The sequence below is a fragment of the Excalfactoria chinensis genome, chromosome 1 (genome assembly GCF_039878825.1).
Source record: "Excalfactoria chinensis isolate bCotChi1 chromosome 1, bCotChi1.hap2, whole genome shotgun sequence".
NCBI lineage: Eukaryota > Metazoa > Chordata > Aves > Galliformes > Phasianidae > Excalfactoria > Excalfactoria chinensis.
In genome coordinates this window covers 72,281,025-72,301,617 of record NC_092825.1, presented here as the reverse complement: position 1 = coordinate 72,301,617, position 20,593 = coordinate 72,281,025, and the positions used below count along the sequence as shown (strand labels likewise).

At 39.8% G+C, this 20,593-nt stretch overlaps 1 protein-coding gene across 3 annotated transcripts in view; it reads right to left on the bottom strand.

The window, feature by feature from the left end:
- Positions 1–7,643: 7,643 nt before the first annotated feature.
- Positions 7,644–20,593, bottom strand: part of TSPAN9 (tetraspanin 9) — a 143,797-nt gene continuing 130,847 nt past the window's right edge. For all 3 annotated transcript variants that reach the window (XM_072355554.1, XM_072355469.1, XM_072355375.1), the window contains 6 exons: positions 18,000–18,191; positions 16,616–16,690; positions 14,977–15,078; positions 11,127–11,258; positions 10,947–11,030; positions 7,644–10,177 (listed from right to left, as the gene is read on the bottom strand). In XM_072355554.1, the coding sequence (XP_072211655.1) occupies positions 10,106–10,177; positions 10,947–11,030; positions 11,127–11,258; positions 14,977–15,078; positions 16,616–16,690; positions 18,000–18,191 (657 nt within the window). In that variant the 3' untranslated portion in view covers positions 7,644–10,105. The remainder of the gene's footprint in view (positions 10,178–10,946; positions 11,031–11,126; positions 11,259–14,976; positions 15,079–16,615; positions 16,691–17,999; positions 18,192–20,593) is intronic.

Sequence of the window (20,593 nt, the reverse complement as noted above, 5' to 3'; positions counted from 1 at the left end):
TTTGTGATTACTCTCTGCTGTTTCTTCCACGTGGACACCAGTGATACTACGTGGAGCAACTCTGACTACAGCATGGGTGTCCAACATTTTGGCATGCCTGGGCCAAAATGAGTGAAGAGGAATTGCCTTGGGATGCATACAAAATATAGTTAATGTAGATACGTAAGAAAACCTATTTTAGATATATTTTTATTAAAATGTGAAAAGGAGCAACAAAAACATAAAATTGATGTTGTTTTTGTGAAATTTATGCACCACTGTCTGGTTCAGTGGAACTGTTGCATTTCTTAGAGAGTTCTCAAGATGCATAATGAAGTATTACTCTTTCTGTGCTTCATCCCTGAAAACAGTTGTTCACAAATGTATGTACTGACAAAAAGTAATGACATACATAGAATCATAGAATCACTCAGGTCAGGAAAGACCTTAAAGATGACTGAGTCCAACCATGACCTAACCATACTACCCTAACTCTAACAACCCTCTGAATCATGTCCCTGAGCACCACATCCAAATGGTTTTTAAACAGATCCAGGGATGGTGGATACCACCACATGAGTAAATGATATGAATAAAACATGACTATGAAATGAGGGATATTTTTCTCTGGTAAGATAGATCTTATAAATGTTTAGTAAAGAGATATAATCAAACTTTTCTTTGAGTTGAATGTCAGAATGCAAATTGATACCCTCTATTTGAAAATTCACAAGTAATATATTTATGTCAACTGAATATGAAGTCACAAACATTTTTAAAAACTGATTTTTTTGAGAAATCTTCAAACTTGATCTCAAATTCATTTATCAAAACAGAAAGGAAGGCTGCATATTTTTCACTGTTCCCAGGACTACATAGAACAATGCATCAAAATGTATGAAATTATATGACTGAACTTGAGATTGCCATAATTTGTTTTGGATACTGTTATGGTTTGAAACATAGCACAGTAAGTTGATTTTCACCTTGAAGACACATGTTTAGTTCATTTAAATGATCAGTTAAATCCACAAAAAGTGCTAAATCTGAGAGCCATTTACTCCCCCAGTTCCCACACGGAAGCCTGGGTATGTGAACTTCAGGGATACAAGAAATATGAGAATAGGTCTTCACTGGCAGCCAGGATTCCTGTATTTCTCGTGTCCCTGAAGCTTGCATACCTGGGCCTCTAGGTGGAAACTGGGGGAGTAAATTCCCCCCTCTGTATGGGTAGAACAAATCCAAAAACACCTCATGGGACTGAATGTATACAAGTCTATAGATGGAATGATATGCAAACCAGGGTCTTATGGTTGCTGAGCTGTTCTCCATCATATTTGAAAAGTCATGGCTGTTGGGCAAAGTCCCCAGGAACTGGAAAAAAAGAAATGTCACTCCCATTTACAAGAAAGGGAAGAAGGAGGACCTGGGGAACTACAGGCTGGTGAGCCTCACCACTTTGCCTGAGATGATAGAACAGATCCTCCTAGAAAACATGTTAAGGCATGTGAGAGATGAGAAGGTGATCCAAGACAACCAGCATGGCTTTACCAAGACAAGGTTATGCCTGACCAGTCTGGAGGCCTTCTATGGAGTCATGATATCAGTGGATGATGAAAGGTGACTGATGTCATCTACATGGACTTGTGAAAGGCCTTTAACATGGTTTTTAATGTGGCACCACATCCTTATCTGTAAATTGGAGAGATACGGATTAGAAGGGCAGAATATTCCGTGGATAAGGAATTGGTTGGAAGGCCATAGACAGAGGGTTGTGTTGAATGGCACTATATCCAGGTGGAGGTTGTTGACAAGTGGTGTCCCCCAGGACCCTAGCTCTGGACCAGTGCTCTTTAACATCTTCATCAATTACATCAATGACCAGCTCAAGTACACCCTTAGCAAGTTTGCCAATGACACCACTCTGAGTGGTGTGGTTGACAGATTAGAAAGAATGGACACCATCTAGAGGGACCTCAACAAACTCAAAAAGTGGGCTCATGTGAATCTGAAGAGTTTCAACATAGCAAAGTGCAAGGTTTTGCACTTGGGTTGGAATAATTCCCGATATGTATGCAGGCTGGGAGAAGAACTCCTTGAGACAAGCCCTGTGGAGAAGGACCTGGTGGATGAAAAACTGAACGTGAGCCAGCAGTGTGCTTTTGCAACTTGGAAAGCAAATGGTATCCTGGGCTCCATCAGAAGAGGGGTGGCCAGCAGGGATAGGTGATTGTCCCTCTCTGCTCTTCCCCCATGAGGCCCCATCTGGAATATTCTGTCTGTATTGGGTGTGGGGGCCCTGATACAGGAAAGACATGGAGCTGTTGGAGAGGTTACAGAAGAGAGCCACAAAGATGATCAGAGGGTTGGAGCACCTCCCTTACTCTCTACAATGACAGGCTAAGGGATCTGAGCTTGTTCAGTCTGCAGAAGAGAAGGCTGCAAGGAGACCTCATTGCAGCCTTCCAGTATTTAAAAGGGGATTATAAAATGGAGGGGAATCAACTTTTTACTTAGGTAGATAGTGACAGGACAAAGCAGATTAGATTTAACCTCAAGGAAGGAAGGTTTAGATTGGATGTCACAGGGAGATTTTTCACAGAGTGGTTAGGTGCTGGAACAAGCTGCCCAGAGAGGACGTGGATGCTCCATCCCTGGAGGTGCCCTAGACCAGGTTGGATGAGGCTGTGGGCAACCTGGTCTAGTACAAGATGTGGTGGTTGGTGGCCCTGACTGTGGCAGAGGTGTTGGAACTTGATTCTTGGGGTCCCTTCCAATCCAAGCTGTTCTATGATTCTATGATTTTCAAGTTCAGGCACAAGTTTTCCTTCTGATTCCATAAATGACTTAATTTCATTTCACAAATCATAAAATTACTTAACATTTTACTTCAGCTTAGCCACTTGGCTTCAGAAAAGTAAATGATCTCCCCACAATCAGCATCCATACTTCTAAGAAATTTGAGAGAGTAAAAGCACAGCACAACAGTTGCAATGATGCTGGAAATGGACCACCAAAATAAACTTTTGTCCATAGAAGAGTTCTCTAAGGAACACTGACTTTTTTCCAGGAAGCTAGGTCTCAGGATTTTCTTTCAATACAAGTTAGAATCAGAAGGTTTAGGAGGAGGGCAGAGAAAGCATAGTGCTACAGTTGAAGTAGGATTGCCAAAAGTAGAGAACACTCTTATATTTGCTTCTGAGGAGTAATACAGAGCCTGTAAAAGGAGGAATCCTACCCCAGGACCATAGTTCAGCACAGGGCTAGGACTGAGATAAAGATGTGTTACAAATGCTACATTTGTCATGTGGCTGGAAAGGAACTGCTAAAGAAAAGTGATGGCTGCAGAAAAAAATATTTTCTCAGTAATGCATCTGAGAAGAGAGTAAGGTCCTTTGGATTACGGTTGGATTATGGTTCAGTACACCACTAAAGTTGGAGTGGGGCTGGAAAGAGTCTGCCAAAGGAAAATCAGGACTGCAGAAGAACTCTCTCATGAGTATGGAACCTGTGGAGTTAGATTATATTTAAAAGTCATAACTCCACTGTGATATAGGCTGGTTTAGCAATAGGGGTCAGTATATTAGTTTAAGGACCAATGTACTTGTTTAACAAAAGGAATCAATGAGTGCTAGTTCTAAAACTTTCAGTTTCAACCTTGTTTAATGCGTGAACAGCCTTGTTTTCTTTTCTCAATCTCTGTGAACAGTCTTGTCACAAGAAGCACTGGAGTCATAAAAGACTATTTTTATCCTTTGCACTCAACAGGTACAAGGACGTCTTCCTCAAATTTCCCATATATTGTTTTGGAAGTTGCTCATTATGGCCTAACAAGCAATGGAAATTTGACAAACTGGGGAAAACCAGCTAAAGGTCAGCCAAAAGTGACGAAGATAATGATGGAAAAATGGGAATAAAGTAAGTGGGCATATGACCACCCAAGACACCACTGCATGTGCTCAGAGGGATATTAGAATATATTAATAAGTTCTTGGAAAAAAATGAATATGTATGCCAATGTACTGTATATGTATGTCTCAACTGTTTAAATGTAGAACCTGTACTCAGAGCGTGTGCTTGTTTGTCAAGTTGCCTGATATATATCATGAGGAATAAAGGAATGCTGCTTTCTAACACTGCACTGGATTTTGAGTTTTCTTTCTGGATTTTGGATGACAAGTGCAACTGGAATGAGACTGCTGAAACAAAAGCATCAGCTACAAATAAAATTTCCCTCAGGAAAAATAAGTTTCTGGCATAAGTGGGATCCTGTAAGGGCCTACATGTTATGGTAAATGCTGATAATCAGAAGAAAGCACAAAACCATATTACAGTGGTACTGAAAAGGTCGAGCCAACGAAGGAAGACTGAGGACCTCGAGAAAGGGGGGGAGGTCTTAACCCATAAGATACTTAAAGTTTAAGAGAATATAGAGTACTACATGTGCAGCGGGAATAGTAAGGGACAAAAAAGATAATGCAGTCTGTAATTAGAACCCATCTATTAGAGTCTATTCATGGACTGGAGTCTTTGGACTATGGGTCAGTTTGGATTCTGGTTAGGACTGACAGAAAGGCTACAGTTGGAGTGGTATTGGGAAGGGGCTGCTAACACCAAGTGAAAGCTGCAAAGAGATTTCTCCTCTGAAAACTGTTGTCACTAGAGGAACGAATGGAATCATAGTATCATTAAGTCTCTCTCAACACAGATATCCTCTTGCCTTCTTCCTCTTGTCTTCTTCCTACTATCTTACAATGTTTTGTACCTCTTGTCTTCTTCCTTCAGAATGTGCACCTTCCAATGACAATCTTTTCTGTGCTTCTCTAGACATGCCCTTGCCTCCAACATACTTTTCAACTCCAAATTCTCTTTATCCTTCTCTTAGCATATATAGCTTCCATACCCATTCCTCTTCTTCTGGCAAAGTTTTAGTCTTCTCATTCTGTCTGCAATTAGTCTCCAATTCCTGGCCCCTAAACTCTCACCTCTCATACTTTCCCCAACTCTAGACTGCAGTGAAACTTCCAGTTCCAGCCTGCTTCCACTTGATTTGAAGTGGAGCACAAAGTAATTTGTTGCTTGTTTTTAGAAACAGCTGATATGAAAAAAGTAGAAATATCATATATTTTAGTAGTACATTTTAAAAATATAGTTGTTGTTTCTGATATGAAAAAAGTAGAAATACCATATACTTTAGTAGCATATTTTAAAAATATAGTTGTTGTATTACGTGATTAATTCTTGCATTTCTCTAATAGCTTTTAGATGTTGCAAATAGTATGGATGTAGTATTATAGACTAGAAAGCATGTTGTAAGGCTATTCTGTTTTGATAAGAGACCCTCAGCAAAAGAAATAATGAAACAATGGCCAAGTGCTGAGTGAACAAATGCTACTATTTTGATGTGTTGGTGAAGAAAGTTCATCTAGAGGACAAGCAAGAAAGATCGTTGGATGAAGTACAAGACTGTTGTTTGGACTGTCATGATGCTAAAAGGATAATAGATGGTAGAAGAGACTATAGAAGACTGAAAACCTCATAAATCACTATCTGAGATAAGTGTGTATATATTAATTGTCTCACGTGTAATTTATGAATATGTACTATCTGAATCATGTAATCTTTGAAGTGCTTATGGTGGGAATATCCCCAGCACTTCCTGATGCTGTTAATATAGAACACCTAACTTAACAGTGACAAGACTTGGCTGTTAGGTTTCTACACATCTATTTCTTGTATTCACACTAAACTCACATACTAAACAGTATGGAATTTCCAGTTTTCTTCCAATCCTTGGACTGCAAGAAACAATACTTTCAGAGCTCATTCTTTACTAGTTTCCACCCACTCAACACTAGATACTCTAGACTATTCACTCCCTCTTTGTTCCTATGTGGTTTCAAATTCTAGTCCTCTCCTTCTGACTAATTATATCTCCATTTCTATGTACATATTCTCTGGCTTCAGCCCTCTACTTCAGCCACATCCTTCTTCTGTCTTGCCCAAATGGCTCACTGTTTACCAGTCCATTCAAGCAACTCCTGCAGAATCACAGTGATATTCATGTAGGAATGGATCTCTGTGAGTCATCTTTTAGGTATTTATTTATTTATTTTGTGTGTGTGTGTGTTTTTTTAGTGATAAAAAGGGCAGGAAAGAAATGAGCTCCAAGAAGCACCTTTAAAAATATCCTTTATTTTTGTATCATACTATTAAAAAAAAGCTTTTATATAAAGGCAAAAAAGGTATTGCATAGAAGAAACACTGGTGCAAACATCACCTGGTGGGAATGGCATGTTGTTTCTTCATTTCTACTAACTACTGCACAACAGATGGCTGACTAGTCTGCACACAAACATCTCCATGTTTCCCCACATAGGCTACTGGATGAAGCTGTTGAACCCTCTAAAAGTAATTTACATCAGAATGTGTGCCCTATTCATTGCTGCTCCCAAAAAACATCTGCTTAGAAAATACCCTTTCCTTTCTTGTCTTCTCTATACCTGACCAACATACTGCCCAAGAAAGACCACAAGGAGCAATTCTGCTGTCTTCAGCTTGCACTTCTCCTGTGTATGTTTTTAGTCCATGTATATTAATAATAATGGAGACAGTGGGAAAGGACACGGGTAAGAGAGCTGGCATAATTTGACCATAGTCCAAGAACTCAATGCATAGCATACATCTAATCTGTTATCACTGATAAACTTATGCCATTGTTTGTAAAATCTCACATGCTAATTAACTATGTGTAGAGTGTGCTCTTTTCAGTGCTCTCCACCTGCAATTCCTGTAAGTAAAAACCTTGGTACCACCAAGAGGGAACATAATTCACTGCTTTTACTTCCACAGTTTTCAAGCAGTTTCCTCAATACATCTCTGCTAAGTGCTGATGCATCTTCCAAACATAAAGCACAGTGAGACAGCAGAAACGCTATGATCTGAAGAAATACTCAAAGAAACAGCATTTTCACACACTTGAACTGTGCTTTCCTGAATCAGAATTGCAGAGAAGTATGTATTGATACAAATCAATATTTGTGTATACTAAATATATTTTTACTGAATCATTACTTTTTTTTATTTTTTATATTTATAAACATGCTAAAAACCTGCAGCTAAATAACCAAAATAATGTTTGGGGAAAACACATAGACAGCCACCCATCAGCATAAGCACAAATGAGACAAAGCTCCCCTTGACCAAACAATCACAAGACAGTCAGTGCTTTCCCTGATAAACTTACTGAGGCAGCCTCACAGTTTCCAAGGCTGTTTCTGTTGCCTAGGAAATGGCATTACTTTTCTTCTCCTTTCAGGATGTCCATCTTTTCCCACATCAGTGAGTTAGCTAGGGACACAAATCAGCCCTGCTCTTGACCATCTTGCTGTAGAGTGGCTTCACAGAGATGAATACACAAAGCTTGTGTAACTACCTCAATTAATATTGTGTTTAGAATGATAAAAGTAATCTTTAGATTAGGATCTATGCTACTTACTGTTAAACTGTGAAAAAAAAAGTTTGAAGGGAAGGCAAAATAGTCAAATTTGCAACTATGCATTTCTTCCCTGTTTTTACTAATAAACTTTTTCAAAAATTTTTAAAGCTTTCCTATTATTTTCACTAAGATTTTTTTAAATTTTTTTTTATTTTTTTATTTTTTTGTACAAAAACTATATGTAGATTGAAATTTAAGTTTTAGTAGGTACCACTGTGCAACCCAAAAGGACAGATGTGATGTGATGAACCTTGTTCTTCTTGAACCCCAGAGAAAATTAAAGAAAGCAGAGCACCTCTGCCCAGAGGGAGAATGTAATAGAGCCATTAGATGAAAATTGTTCTGTCTTTTCTTGTAGAAACAGGAACACATTTTAGTAATTTTGTATACAGTCTTACATGTAGCAGCAAGTACACTGGGCATCAGAGCCCCTTCTTTGATGAGCAACATCAGATGTTCTTGGTCCCAATTTTTGTTAGAAATGGAATTAAAACTGGATTCAGTTACTGTGCTTTCCTTCAAAGGCAATACAAATTAAAACAGCTGAGCCCATACAGTGTTTTTCAGTGGGAAACAAGAGATTTGTGAAACTTTACGCATCATGCTCATGTGGACAAGGGCCATGCTTTCAGATTAGCAACTGCTTTCTTCATTGTTAATACCCAAAATCCAAATTCATCTCTCTGTCCTATGCACTCACACTCCTTCTGTCATACTGATCTCAAAGGAACTTCAAAAAGTCATACAGAGTTCACACAAAATGCTACTGCTATCCAATCTACAAATGCAAACAGAACCTACTAGGAAGATAAACAGGATACTCATACTTCCCAGATAGGAAGTGGCCCAATAGTTATTTCAGCCCATCATGAAAAGATTGGCTGAATTATACAATGAAACCAATATATTTTAAGAGTTTAAAGCAGACCGGACATTAAGAGAAATGTATTTCTCCTCCAGAGAAATGTATTTCCACAGGAATAGTTTGACATAGCACAGCTCTAAATGGGATACCACAGAGGCATAAAATTTCCACCCTCAGCAGTTTCTGTTATTCAGTCTAATAACATCATAATCAACTCCACCTCACATAGGTCACAGCTCTCTTTTGAGAGTGACATTGGATGAGGTAACCTACAAAGATCCCCTCTAACTGCCACTAATAAAAGCAGTAGAATTCCTTTCAGATCTGAGTTGAGCCCTGACTGGAGCTAAATCACAACATCCTCCAATGGCCTTTTCTTCTTTCACAAAACTGTAAAACTTAGGAAAGATCTCATTTAAAAAAAAAATAAATAAATTTTAAAAAAGGAGTAAATTGCATTAGCTTGCAATGAAACAGCATACAAACTAGAATTTTTGTTCAAATTTTGTAGCCAGAATATGGCTAAAAAATATGCATTGCATCCCAGTTGACTCTGGATCACCTCATTGGGTAGACCTGGCAATCTCCCAGCATGAACCAATTCTGTGCTGAAGGTGTGACAGTGCATAGCCTCTTTGAGTTTCTTTTGGAAACTGCCCCTTTTCTGAATCTGGTCTTCTTTAACCAAACTCATGTTCCTCCCTGTCCAGGGACACCCTTTCCAGCTCAGAGAGATAGCTGTTATCTCTTTGAGAGAACCCCTTCACTGAAAGGCACAGCATGACAAAATTGTAATAAAATTGCTACCCTTCCTTCTAATATCCATTAGCACGCCATGCTTTAGGCAAATGTGTTGAAACAGACAATACAGTCTATAAAATCTGCTGCCAAGTGACCAGAAGGTCAGACTGCAAACTTCTTCCTTTATGCCAAGGAGAATTCACTCACTTAGACAGTACTTTCATATTTCAAATTAGCATAACACCAAAGCAGTCTAACAAGGGCCATCAATTATAGAGCCACAATCTTTTTGGGTGGGTAAAAACACTGAAATTTAGCCTCATAGGAGTAGAAAGCTCCTCACGAACTTGAGAAACTTTCTCTTTACCCGTCCCCCCCAACTGTCAACTTTGAAAAACATGTCCTCAAGAGATTGCACAGCGGTTTCTATCTAATGTACAATAAATGTGTTAAAACAGATATAGTAAGAAGCTATAAATCAGGCTACTAAATTCTAAGCTATATTTATCATAATAATAATAACCATAATTATCATAACAAAAAAGTATACACCATCAGGTTCAAGAAGCTGCAAAGCAAAGCAGCTCCAATTCCTAGGACTCCCAGTTAGAGTGGCTTTTACAATACTTCCAGTGAACTGAACATGAGGGTTGAAAACGTAATGGAAGACTTTGAAGAATTCTCCCTTAAAGTTTAACATATATAACTGTTGCACATTTTGCACGTATTGGTAGAGCAAAATGTTTTCTTAAATCATGGAAATAGTCTTAGAACAGATCTAAGATTTTGTGTAGAAAATCCATTTTGGGGGGAGCTTTTCTCCCTTTCTTTGGCAAATTAATAGCAAATGTGAAACAGACAAAAATATGAATCAAATAATAACTGTACAAGTAACAACAAAGAAGATCAGTCAGTGGGCTGGATTCACTCAGCAGGGCTTGGCTTGATACTCTCTGCAGTCACTTCTTATGTTCATTTTTATGATCAAACAGAAGGATTGATGTGATAATGTTTCAGAGGCTTTAGGCATCATATTTTTTGCCAGTCCTGTGAATCTGCTGGAAGAGTGTCATGGAGAAGGCCATGCCAAGAATCTGAAGGAAAGCAAACAATGAAGGCTTCAGCACAAGAAGATGGCCAAAATTACACTACCTGTGTTCATCGTTCAACTTCAGTTTTAAAAGTCATTCTACACTAGAAGGCACACAGCAATGCCTGAAGATGTATCATCTATGAAAGCAGTGATGAAGGCAAAAAGCTCTCAGGGGTCTTTGTCACACATCCTAAATAAATAAATAAATAAAAATTCAGAAAAACATAGGTGGGTCATTTTTTTACCCAAAATCTTGTGCTTGATTAACCAAAAACCCCTGACTGAAAATATCAGATTCTGGCAATCTGTACAAAGAACAGCAGTTATGCAGGAATGCCCAAACAATATTAGACTATGTTGATACTTCTGTATTTCCTTTTTTATGCACGTATTAACTTATTCAGTTCAGTAGCCATGATTTAACTCATTTTGGCAATTTCCAGAACTTGCTTCCAAATTTAAAAAAAGTACAGTCCTCTAAAAGACAAGGTAACAAACAGATACTAAAACTGGTAACCCCAAAGCAGTGCTCTGAAGTCAAAATGCAAATAAGTGAAACCCCACTGTAGCATGTCTTCTTTGAGGGTCAGAATGATGACTGACCTGTATTCTTTACAAAGATAAAGCCTCAGTTAAGCTCATAGAATAAATCTGACATTTTTGAAAACATGATCAAACTCAAAGCAGTTGAGGACCACTTTTCACATAACAGAAACAAAGGTGTTCAGAGCAAGTCAAATCTGTTTTGACACACATCATACCAGCATTACCTGCATTATAAGGATACACATCCCAGTTGAGCCAAGGACATGCTTATTCTCATCCAACCAAGTCATAACTCTTTCATAACATCCCTGTAAGATGAAAATTGAATTCTCAAGGTTATATTTCTTTCATATGCATTTCCTCTATTTTGTTCCTTCCCACCCCTCTCTAAGACTTGGCCTTACCGTTTTCCACACTAACTCAGTGGAATTCCGTCCACAGTCTTGAGAGTTTTCTGTACAACATCGGTCTGGGACAATGTTTTCTCCCAGTACTGGATACCAATCCGTAAAGTCATTTACACCACAGCATTTCATCTATGGTAAAAAATTAATAAATTATCTTAACTGTACACAATTTGTGAAAAGTACACTATAACAAACTTTCAGTTAGGATCATAGTATCATAGAATGGTTTTGGTTGGAAGGGACCCTTAAAGGTCATCTATTTTCATATTCCCTGTGAAGTGCAAGGATATCTTTCACTTCTTGAAGCCCTACCCAACCTAACTTTGAACATATCTAATGGCAAGTCATCCACTACTATTCTGGACAACTTCCTCCAGTATCTAACCACCTTCATAGTAAAGAATTTCTTCCTTATATCCAACCTAAATCTACCGTTACCCCTTGTTCTATCACTACATATCCTGATAGTATAGTAGAAAAGTATTTCTCAGTCATTCTTACAAACTGACTTTATACACTGGAAGGCTGTAATAAGGTCTCCTTGATGCCTTCTCTGTTCCAGGCTTAAAAAAAACCCAACTCACTTAACCTTTCTTCATAGGAGAGAAGTTTCAGCCTCTGATCATTTTTTTGGTCCTCCTTTGGATCTGATGTAACATAGAATCATAGAATTGTAGAATCACCAAGGTTGGAAAAGACCCATGAGATTACCCACTCCAACCATCTACCCATCACCAATAGTTCTCACTAAACCATGTCCCTCAACATCCAAACATTCCTTGAACACCTCCAGGTTCAGTGACTCCACCACCTCCCTGGGCAGTCCATTCCACTGCCTGACCACTCTTTCAGAGTAGTATTTCCTGATATCCAGGTTGAATCTTCCCTGGCGCAGCTTGAAGCCATTCCCTCTAGTCCTATCATGAGTTACACAAGAGAAGAGGCCGATCCCCAGCTCATTACAACCTCCCTTCAGGTAGTTATAGATAGCACGTCCTTGAATTTCTTGAACTTGCAGAACTCCAGGCTGAGGTCTCCCAAGAGCAGGGAGAGAGAATAATCTCTCTCTACTAATTGGACACACTTCTTTTGAAGCATCCAGGATACAGTTGGTTTTCTGGGCTGCAAGTGCACATTGCCATCTTATTTGCAATTTTTCATCCATCAGTATTCCTAAGTCCTTCTCTGGAGAGCTGCGCTCCATAAATTCACTAGAGCCAGTGTTGATACCAGGGATTGTCTCAACCCATATGCAGGACCTTGGCCTTGTTGAACTTCAAGAGGTTCACAAGGGCCCAATCCTCAAGCCTGTCAAGGTCCACCTGGATGAAATCTCTTTCCTTTGAAGTGTTAGTTGCACCACTCATCTTAGTGTCATACACAAACTTGCTGAGGGTGCACTCAATCCCACTGCCTATGTCAGTATTTAGTAATATTGGTCCCAGTAGAGATTTTTGAGAGGCACCACTCATTACTGGTTTCTGTTTGGATGTGGAGCCATTGACTATGATTCTTTGGATGCAGTCATCTAGCCAATTCCCTAGCCATCTAACAGCCCATCTATCAGACCCATAGGCTTCCAATTTGGTTGTAAGAGTATTGTAGGGGACTGTACCAAAGGCCTTACAGAAATCTAGGTTGATGACATCAGTAGCCCTTCCTTGTATACCAATGCAGTAACTCCATCAGAGAAGGCCACTAGCTGCATCACTAGCTCACCCAAGAGTGCTGAAGGAACTGGCAGAAGTGATCACTGAGCCACTTTCTGTTATCTTTCAGCGCTCCTTGTTAATGGGTGAGGTCCCAGAAGACTGGAGGCTTGCCAACGTGACTCCCATTTACAAGAAAGGTTGTAAGGAGGATCCGGGGAACTACAGGCCTGTTAGCCTGACCTCGGTGCCAGGGAAGGTAATGGAACAGATTGTCTTGAGGGAGATCACGCAGCAGGTGTGGGATGACCAGGAGATCAGACCTAGCCAGCATGGGTTCGTGAAGGGCAGGTCCTGCATGACCAATCTGATCTCCTTCTATGACCCTGTGACCCGTCTGATGGATGAAGGTAAGGCTGTTGATGTGGTCTACTTAGACTTCAGCAAAGCCTTTGACACTGTCTCCCATACTATTCTCCTGCAAAAGCTGGCAGCCCGTGGCTTGGATGGGTACACTCTCGGCTGGGTAAGGAGCTGCCTGGAGGGCCGGGCCCAGAGAGTGGTGGTAAATGGAGTTAAATCCAGTTGGAGACCAGTCACAAGCGGTGTCCCCCAGGGGTCGGTGCTAGGGCCTGTCCTCTTCAACATCTTTATTGATGACTTGGATGAGGGCATTGAGTGCTCCCTCAGCAAGTTCGCAGATGACACCAAATTGGCTAGGAGTGTCGATCTGCCTGAGGGTAGCGAGGCCCTACAGAGAGATCTGGATAGGCTGGAGAGCTGGGCCGAAGCCAACGGGATGAGGTTTAACAAGTCCAAATGCCGGGTCCTGCACTTTGGCCACAACAACCCCAGGCAACGCTATAGGCTTGGGACAGAGTGGCTGGAGGACTGTATTGAGGAAACGGACCTGGGAGTACTGATTGATGCACGGCTGAACATGAGCCGACAGTGTGCCCGGGTGGCCAAGAAGGCCAACGGCATCCTGGCTTGCATCAAAAACAGTGTTACTAGCAGGAACAGGGAGGTAATTGTCCCCCTGTACTCGGCATTGGTGCAGCCGCACCTTGAGTACTGTGTTCAGTTTTGGCCCCTCACTGCAAGAAAGACATTGAGGCCCTGGAGCGTGTTCAGAGGAGGGCTACGAAGCTGGTGAGGGGTCTGGAGCACAGGCCTTATGAGGAGCGGCTGAGGGAACTGGGATTGTTCAGCCTGGAGAAGAGGAGGCTCAGGGGAGACCTTATAGCTCTCTATAACTTCCTGAAGGGAGGTTGTGGTGAGCTGGGGGTTGGCCTCTTCTCTCATGTAGACAGTGATAGAACTAGAGGGAATGGTTTCAAGCTGCGACAGGGGAGGTTCAGGCTGGACATTAGGAAGTATTTCTTCTCAGAAAGGGTAGTCAGGCATTGGAATGCACTGCCCAGGGAGGTGGCAGAGTCACCGACCATGGGAGTGTTCAAGAAACGTTTGGATGTTGCGTTGAGGAATATGGTTTAGCTGGGAAGTATTGGTAATGGTTGGACTAGATGATCTTCTAGGTCTTTTCCAACCTGAAAATTTCTGTGATTCTGTGATTCTGTGTTTTGCTCTTGGTGAAGCCATGTTGGCTGTCTCTAACCACCTTCCATATGTTTTACTATAGTTTCTGAGAATATCTGTTTCAGGATCTCTTCCATAATCATACCAGGCACTGAGGTGAGGCTGACCACTTCTTTACAGCCTCTAAACCACTGTTTTTCAAGTTTTTTTTGTTTGTTTGTTTTGTTGGTTTTTTTTTGTGCCTAGTGATAACTAAAAGCAAATACTTAATGACATAAGAAAAAAACAAAGCAGTACTATATCCAACGTGTGTTAGCATTTTTGTCTCTGATTCAAATGCCTAAATGCCAAAACATAAGGTAATTTGCATTTGCCTACAAGTCTTGAACTGTTCTAAATATACAGGTTTTGTTACTTCTCCTCTATTACAGACTATACCTTGACAAGACATAGTTCTCAGACAAAGGTATGCAACTTTCACCTTACGAAGTATTCCTTGATCCTGACATTCAGAATACTTCCTGGATATTTGAGTGCAAGACCCAAAACAAAAGCCTGCATTAGCCATCTTTTAAACAGAAAAAAGATGCTACAGTTAACAGACTGTGGCAACCTTTGTAGCCAGATTGCTATTTTTTTCTAATGAGAAAATGAGTTACCTCTGCTTGAATGATATTCCATGCATTTTTCAGTCCAACATTATTTTCTGAATTGTACAGCTTCATACCTTCCTTCAAATCCTTCTTTGCACTCTCACTGACCTGCATCATACAAATACTGAATGTCAGTGCACTGCTATTTGTAGAAAAGGACCTAATCGCACAGACCTGAATATGGAATACATTTCTTTTGTCACATCACAAAATTAACACAGGCAGAAAAGATCCGTCTTAGCTTCAATACTCTCATAAGGTCTCTTCAAGCACCTGCCAAGGCGAGGTCAGTCTCTCAGATTAATTACTCCAGGATTAATTTTCATGAGAATTTAAACAGCTTCCCGTCTAGTAAGAGTGTATCATATAGTTATCTGATCCAAACTAACTGAGCTGAGCTTATGCTAATTTTGTCACAGACAGATGTTGGCAATATATCACAGAAGCCTCTCCTGACAGTAACTTACTGCCTACATTAATTTGCTAATACCCTAAAACCAGAGTCTCCATCTCCCAAACTAAACTTATTTGTTCCTTGCATAAGTTCAGGCAGGGTATAATTAATGGCCAATATGAAATCAATAGAGAAAAGGCATTATCATTGTTCTGTTTGTTTGGACATGCTTACAGGATTTAAAATTTTAGAAAGTGTTCTTGCTTCAAAGGAAGAAGTCGGAATGCTTAACAAGAGATCTCGTATGTCCTATTTCTCATACAAATTTCTGTTCATGCCTGAAATTTTGGATGTAAGTAGGAGTGCAACTTGGCTCTGACAGCCAAATCCAATGAAGATTTGGAAAAAAGCTAGGAAGCAGTTTGCAGTTTTGCCATCTCAGCTTGCCTACTCAGCTGTGAGCTGGCAAAACAGAAAGAGTTAGCGATGTATAAATCCTGGCATTGGAGACAACTATTTTGTAAGATCTATTTCATTCCTCTTTCACATTTTATTCAAAAAAAGAAGTTCACCCCAACTACCTGAAAGTGGCAGACATCATCATGACAACCTGGGAAGAGATACAATATGGAAAGAGAAGGATCTCTTTCGAAATGTCTGGATATGCTCTGTCCTATGTTTAACAGAGCTCTCCAATTCCCCCAGGATTTTTCCAGTCTTACTGATCTGCTAAGCCAGTCAGTATTACCTGCTTCTCTTAACCATTATCAGATAGCAGGTTTATGAGAAGCTGCCTCTTTATCTACTCCCCAAACTTGCTCCTTGCTCCTGCAGTTCTGTAGAAGGGTTGGCCCTGAGAAGATAACCAAGTCCAAACCAGGACCTCCCAGAACCCAGATCCATAAGATCTGGGAGCTTTTTGCAGAGACATCAAATAACTATGTTGATAGTTATCTTAGGATAGGATGTTGATAGGTCACTTTTAGGATAAGACTAAACAGAAGGCTTTGGACCATACCTATTATTTCAGGGAGGAAAATGTTTTCTCCTATTTGCTCTCCTTATAATTTCCTCCTTTCCTTTTCTCCCAGAAGCAGCTTACAGAAAACAGCCAAGACCTAAGGGTTAAGCCTCTGCCAAACTGAAGAGCAAAGAAAACCCTCAATAAAAGTGTTTTCAGCGAACAAAAGCAACTGGAACCTGTTTTCCCTGCTAGTAAAGATAATTAATCTGTGTGTCATATTTGCTTACCTTGTCCATATAAACAAAGAACAAAATGAGTAATATCAGCTCTGCCAGGAGAATTATCAGCAAAATGATGAAAAACTAGAACAAAGAAAAACACTGTGAATATACACTTGCAAAATAGACAGCTACAAATTGGAGATATTATAGGCCTTGTTCTCCAAGCCTTTTCTCTACTGCTAAAAATATGCAAGATTGAATTCAAACTGTTCAGGTATGTTAATGTTAATACTATCTTGTCACTAAAGTTCCTGTCGGTCTTACCATAAATGAGGAAGCATGCTGTTTAGTAATCTCTAAATCTCAGATTTTTCTCTACTATCAGTTTTCAAGTTTCAGCAGTGGACAAAGTCAGTCTCTTTTCCTCATACAATCTACAGAACAAATACCACCTGTTACTACAGAGATAAATGTGATGTGTCACAGGAATGGTTCCCATATACGTAGGCTTTAACTAGATCTGACTGCCTGTTTTAACAGTCATTATACGACTCAGCATTTCTATTTCTAATTGTCTGTAGTTGAAATCTCTCTCAGCAGGGGGCAGCCAAAGTTTGAGCTTCAACAGTTTCTCACTACTCTTCATGTCTAGTAGCAACCTTCTTACTACTAGAGGTATGCCACATAGCCATGGCATCCCCATATACACAATGGGAGAAATGGAGGGTGATGTGCTGTAGAGGAAAAGTCAGAAACATACAATAATCTGTATCAAAAGATGTCTTTCACAAACTGCAATTGAATTGGAACTTGTCTTCTTTGGAAGCCCTTCTCTCACCCTCAGAGTGGTGAGGATCATGATGAAACCTCCTGGGTTTATGCAAGAGAAGAGATCCACTGTGTGTTTTCTGAGAGGGATTCTCAAACTCTGTGCTTCCTTGCTGGACAAATGTTGCCAATTACCAGATTATTATTTTTTAAAATCTTTTTTAATGGTAATACCAGGCAGTGACCCTAACTTCAGGTCAGATGCATTCCACCACTCTCTGACACAGACCTTCTCTAAAGACAAAGTAGAAAATAGCCATGAGCAATTATGACTGGAATTCAAAAACAGTTGTGCTTAAGATTTTCCAGTCAGTTCTTCTAACAAACATTTTCAAAAGAGCTATCTATTTGACCCCACACTTCATGTTCATTCAGAGGTAACTAAGTAATGTACTTTGACATCTAATACATAAGAATGCACAGTAACGAGGATGCACCTGCTAAAGCACCAGTGATATTACTGTGACCAAACCTGTGGAATGTCATACTGCAACCCTACAGAAGACAGGAAGTTAAGGGAAATGCTAGTGATCCACAGGACTGCTTTGCACTGGTGAAAATATTTCTAAATAAAATAATCACAAAGCAACAGTATTCATGGAAATAAGCATTGATGTCTTACACTCAAAAGGAGGCACTTATTCTCCTTGATAGCACCTAGGCAGCCCAGAAAGCCGGTCACCATGATGACTGTGCCAAAGGCAATGACTAGGTTGGCAGCTGAAAGTGATGGAAAGCTAGGAGAAAATGTGGCGAAGTTTCCTTGCGACACTGACAGCCAGATGCCCACGCCCAGGAGCCCACAGCCACATAACTGCAAAGAGATAAAATAAAGGTTTAATCACTAACTCCTTCCTCTGCTCTCTGAAAGGAAGGAATTTCTCAAGCAAATTCCCAGTTCTGCAGTAATATTCTCACTGTCTTGTTGCTGAAACAAAATTAAACTAGATGTCCTTACCTAAACCTAGGCATGTAATTTATACTGATAAATCTAATTAAATGCCACTGGATGGCAGAACTCTACTTTTTAAGATTCAGCAGATGAAGTCAGGGCTACCAATTTATCTCCCAGCAACACAACCCAGCGCAAGTTTTCTGTAGGAAGGACAAAAACATTATTTGAAAGAATGCCTTATCACACATATTTGTGCAATCATCTACAATCTCTCAGAGTTTCCAGCCCCCCAGTTCCTCATTCTAGGCCAAGCAAAGAAGTAATGGAGGTAATTAAAACATTATCACTTCAATAAATATTTGTCATAATGTTCCAGTAGCCTAGATAAGTTTTTTGATGAGTTCTCAAAGCATTACTGTTGTTCGCCATTATTCAGTAACAACCAGATTTATAGGTTTATTATCTACAGGAAGCTCAACTTCCATTACTCTGCCAGTGGCAGAATCCAGAGGAAATGCAAAACTGATAATAAAACATAAAATTAACTTTTTTTCTTCTCATCACTCTCAACAACACCATATCTAGTTAAAGAAATAAGGTTCTCTACCAGTCACAGGGCAGGTCTTCTGAAGAATGGCCAAGAGTATTGCATGTACTACAATGGGACTGAAAGCTGGCTATTTTTTAATACTTGCTTAAAATGGCTGATATAGAACTTCCCATCTGATCTGTGATCATTGTGTAGTGAAATCATAAGTAGACAGTTAGTTGTGTTTTCATTAAACCTGTGATATTCTAAACAGCATTATTACAGTTCTGTGCCAAATCTACTCTTCAGAGAATCACAGAATGGCTTAAGTTGGTAAGGACTTTAAAAATCATTGAGCTCCAGTGCCCCTGCTGTGGACAAGGTTGCCACCCCCTATATCAGACTGTCCAGGGCCCCATCCAGCATGGCCATGAACTCTTCCAGAGACGAGGCATCCATGACTGCTCTGGGCCACGTCTTTCAGTGCCTCACCACTCTCTGAGTAAATAATTTCTTCCTAATGTCAATCTAAATATCATTAAACTTAATGATGAAGTGTTTCTCCTCACATACGAGAGTATTTAAAGTTATTTGTCTATTGTGAAACCTTATGATTCTGAATTTTTATTTGCTGACCCAACTTGTCTTCAGTCTGACTCGTGTGAAAAAGAGAAAGTGAGCTTCTCCTCCTCCTCCCATATGTCTTACTCTAGTAGCTTTCTCTTGTCTTTTCTTGATCTACACCTAGTTTACCTCCTTCTGTTCTTCTGAAATCATTATATCATGAACTGTGCTGTCTTTGATTTATTAGCCATGCCCATCCAAACACTAAATATTAGTGCATCATAAGTATGTCAGAGTAAAATAATTGCAAGACATATTAATTCATTTTTTTTTTTTCTGAGATTCAGAGCCAGGTAGCTATGCATTCTTTTGTCCTGGTCTCTTTTTCCAACATTTCAGGTTCTAAAATAACATTACATCTTTTATCTGGGAACAGTGAATCCTTGTCTAGCCTTTCCAATATGAACATTTTTTCATATGGTATATGAAAAAAAAAATAAAAATAAAAATAAAAAAATTTTAATGTAAGTGAAATAGCCTCTTTCTCAACATTTCTTTACTGCAGTTGTTTCTACATAAATAAGGTGCTCTTGGTATCTGAAAAAGTCTAATAACACAGTTCTTTTATGACCCATTTCCACGATGTTTTATGATTCATATCCACTGATCCTTTCTACCATACAAAGATTCTTTGAATGAAAATTCCAGGAATACTACCCAAATCTTCAGTTGCAAGGAACTCCAAAATCTGGAAGTTTTCCTGTGGCCTGTGGGCAGAGTTGGGTGTCATGAGTACTAGTATGCCAGGCTTAATGAATTTTTTGGAGCAAGCTGACAGTTTGCATGAGGAAATGACTAGGCTGGTCTTATTAGCAGAGCTTTAAACTAAATTAAGCAGTGGATGGAGATATACTTCTGATTGACAGAGAAAAGCCAGGGAGCACCAACACTTAAGGAAGCAGCAGGGAAAAAAATGTGAATTGTCCTAAAGGAATGAAGGAAGGTTTCTCTGAGAAGACAATGTGCCCAGCAGCCAAGCTGAAGTGCATTTATACCAATGCACACGGCATGGAAAACAAGCAGGATTGGTTGGAATCCAGATAGAAAACTGCTACTGCAACTGCAGGTTGAGAAAGGTTATTTTCCCTCTATTCCACCCTGGTGAGGCCATGTTTAGACTACTCTGCCCAGTTCTGAGCTCCTCAGTTAAAAAAAGACAGGAATCTCC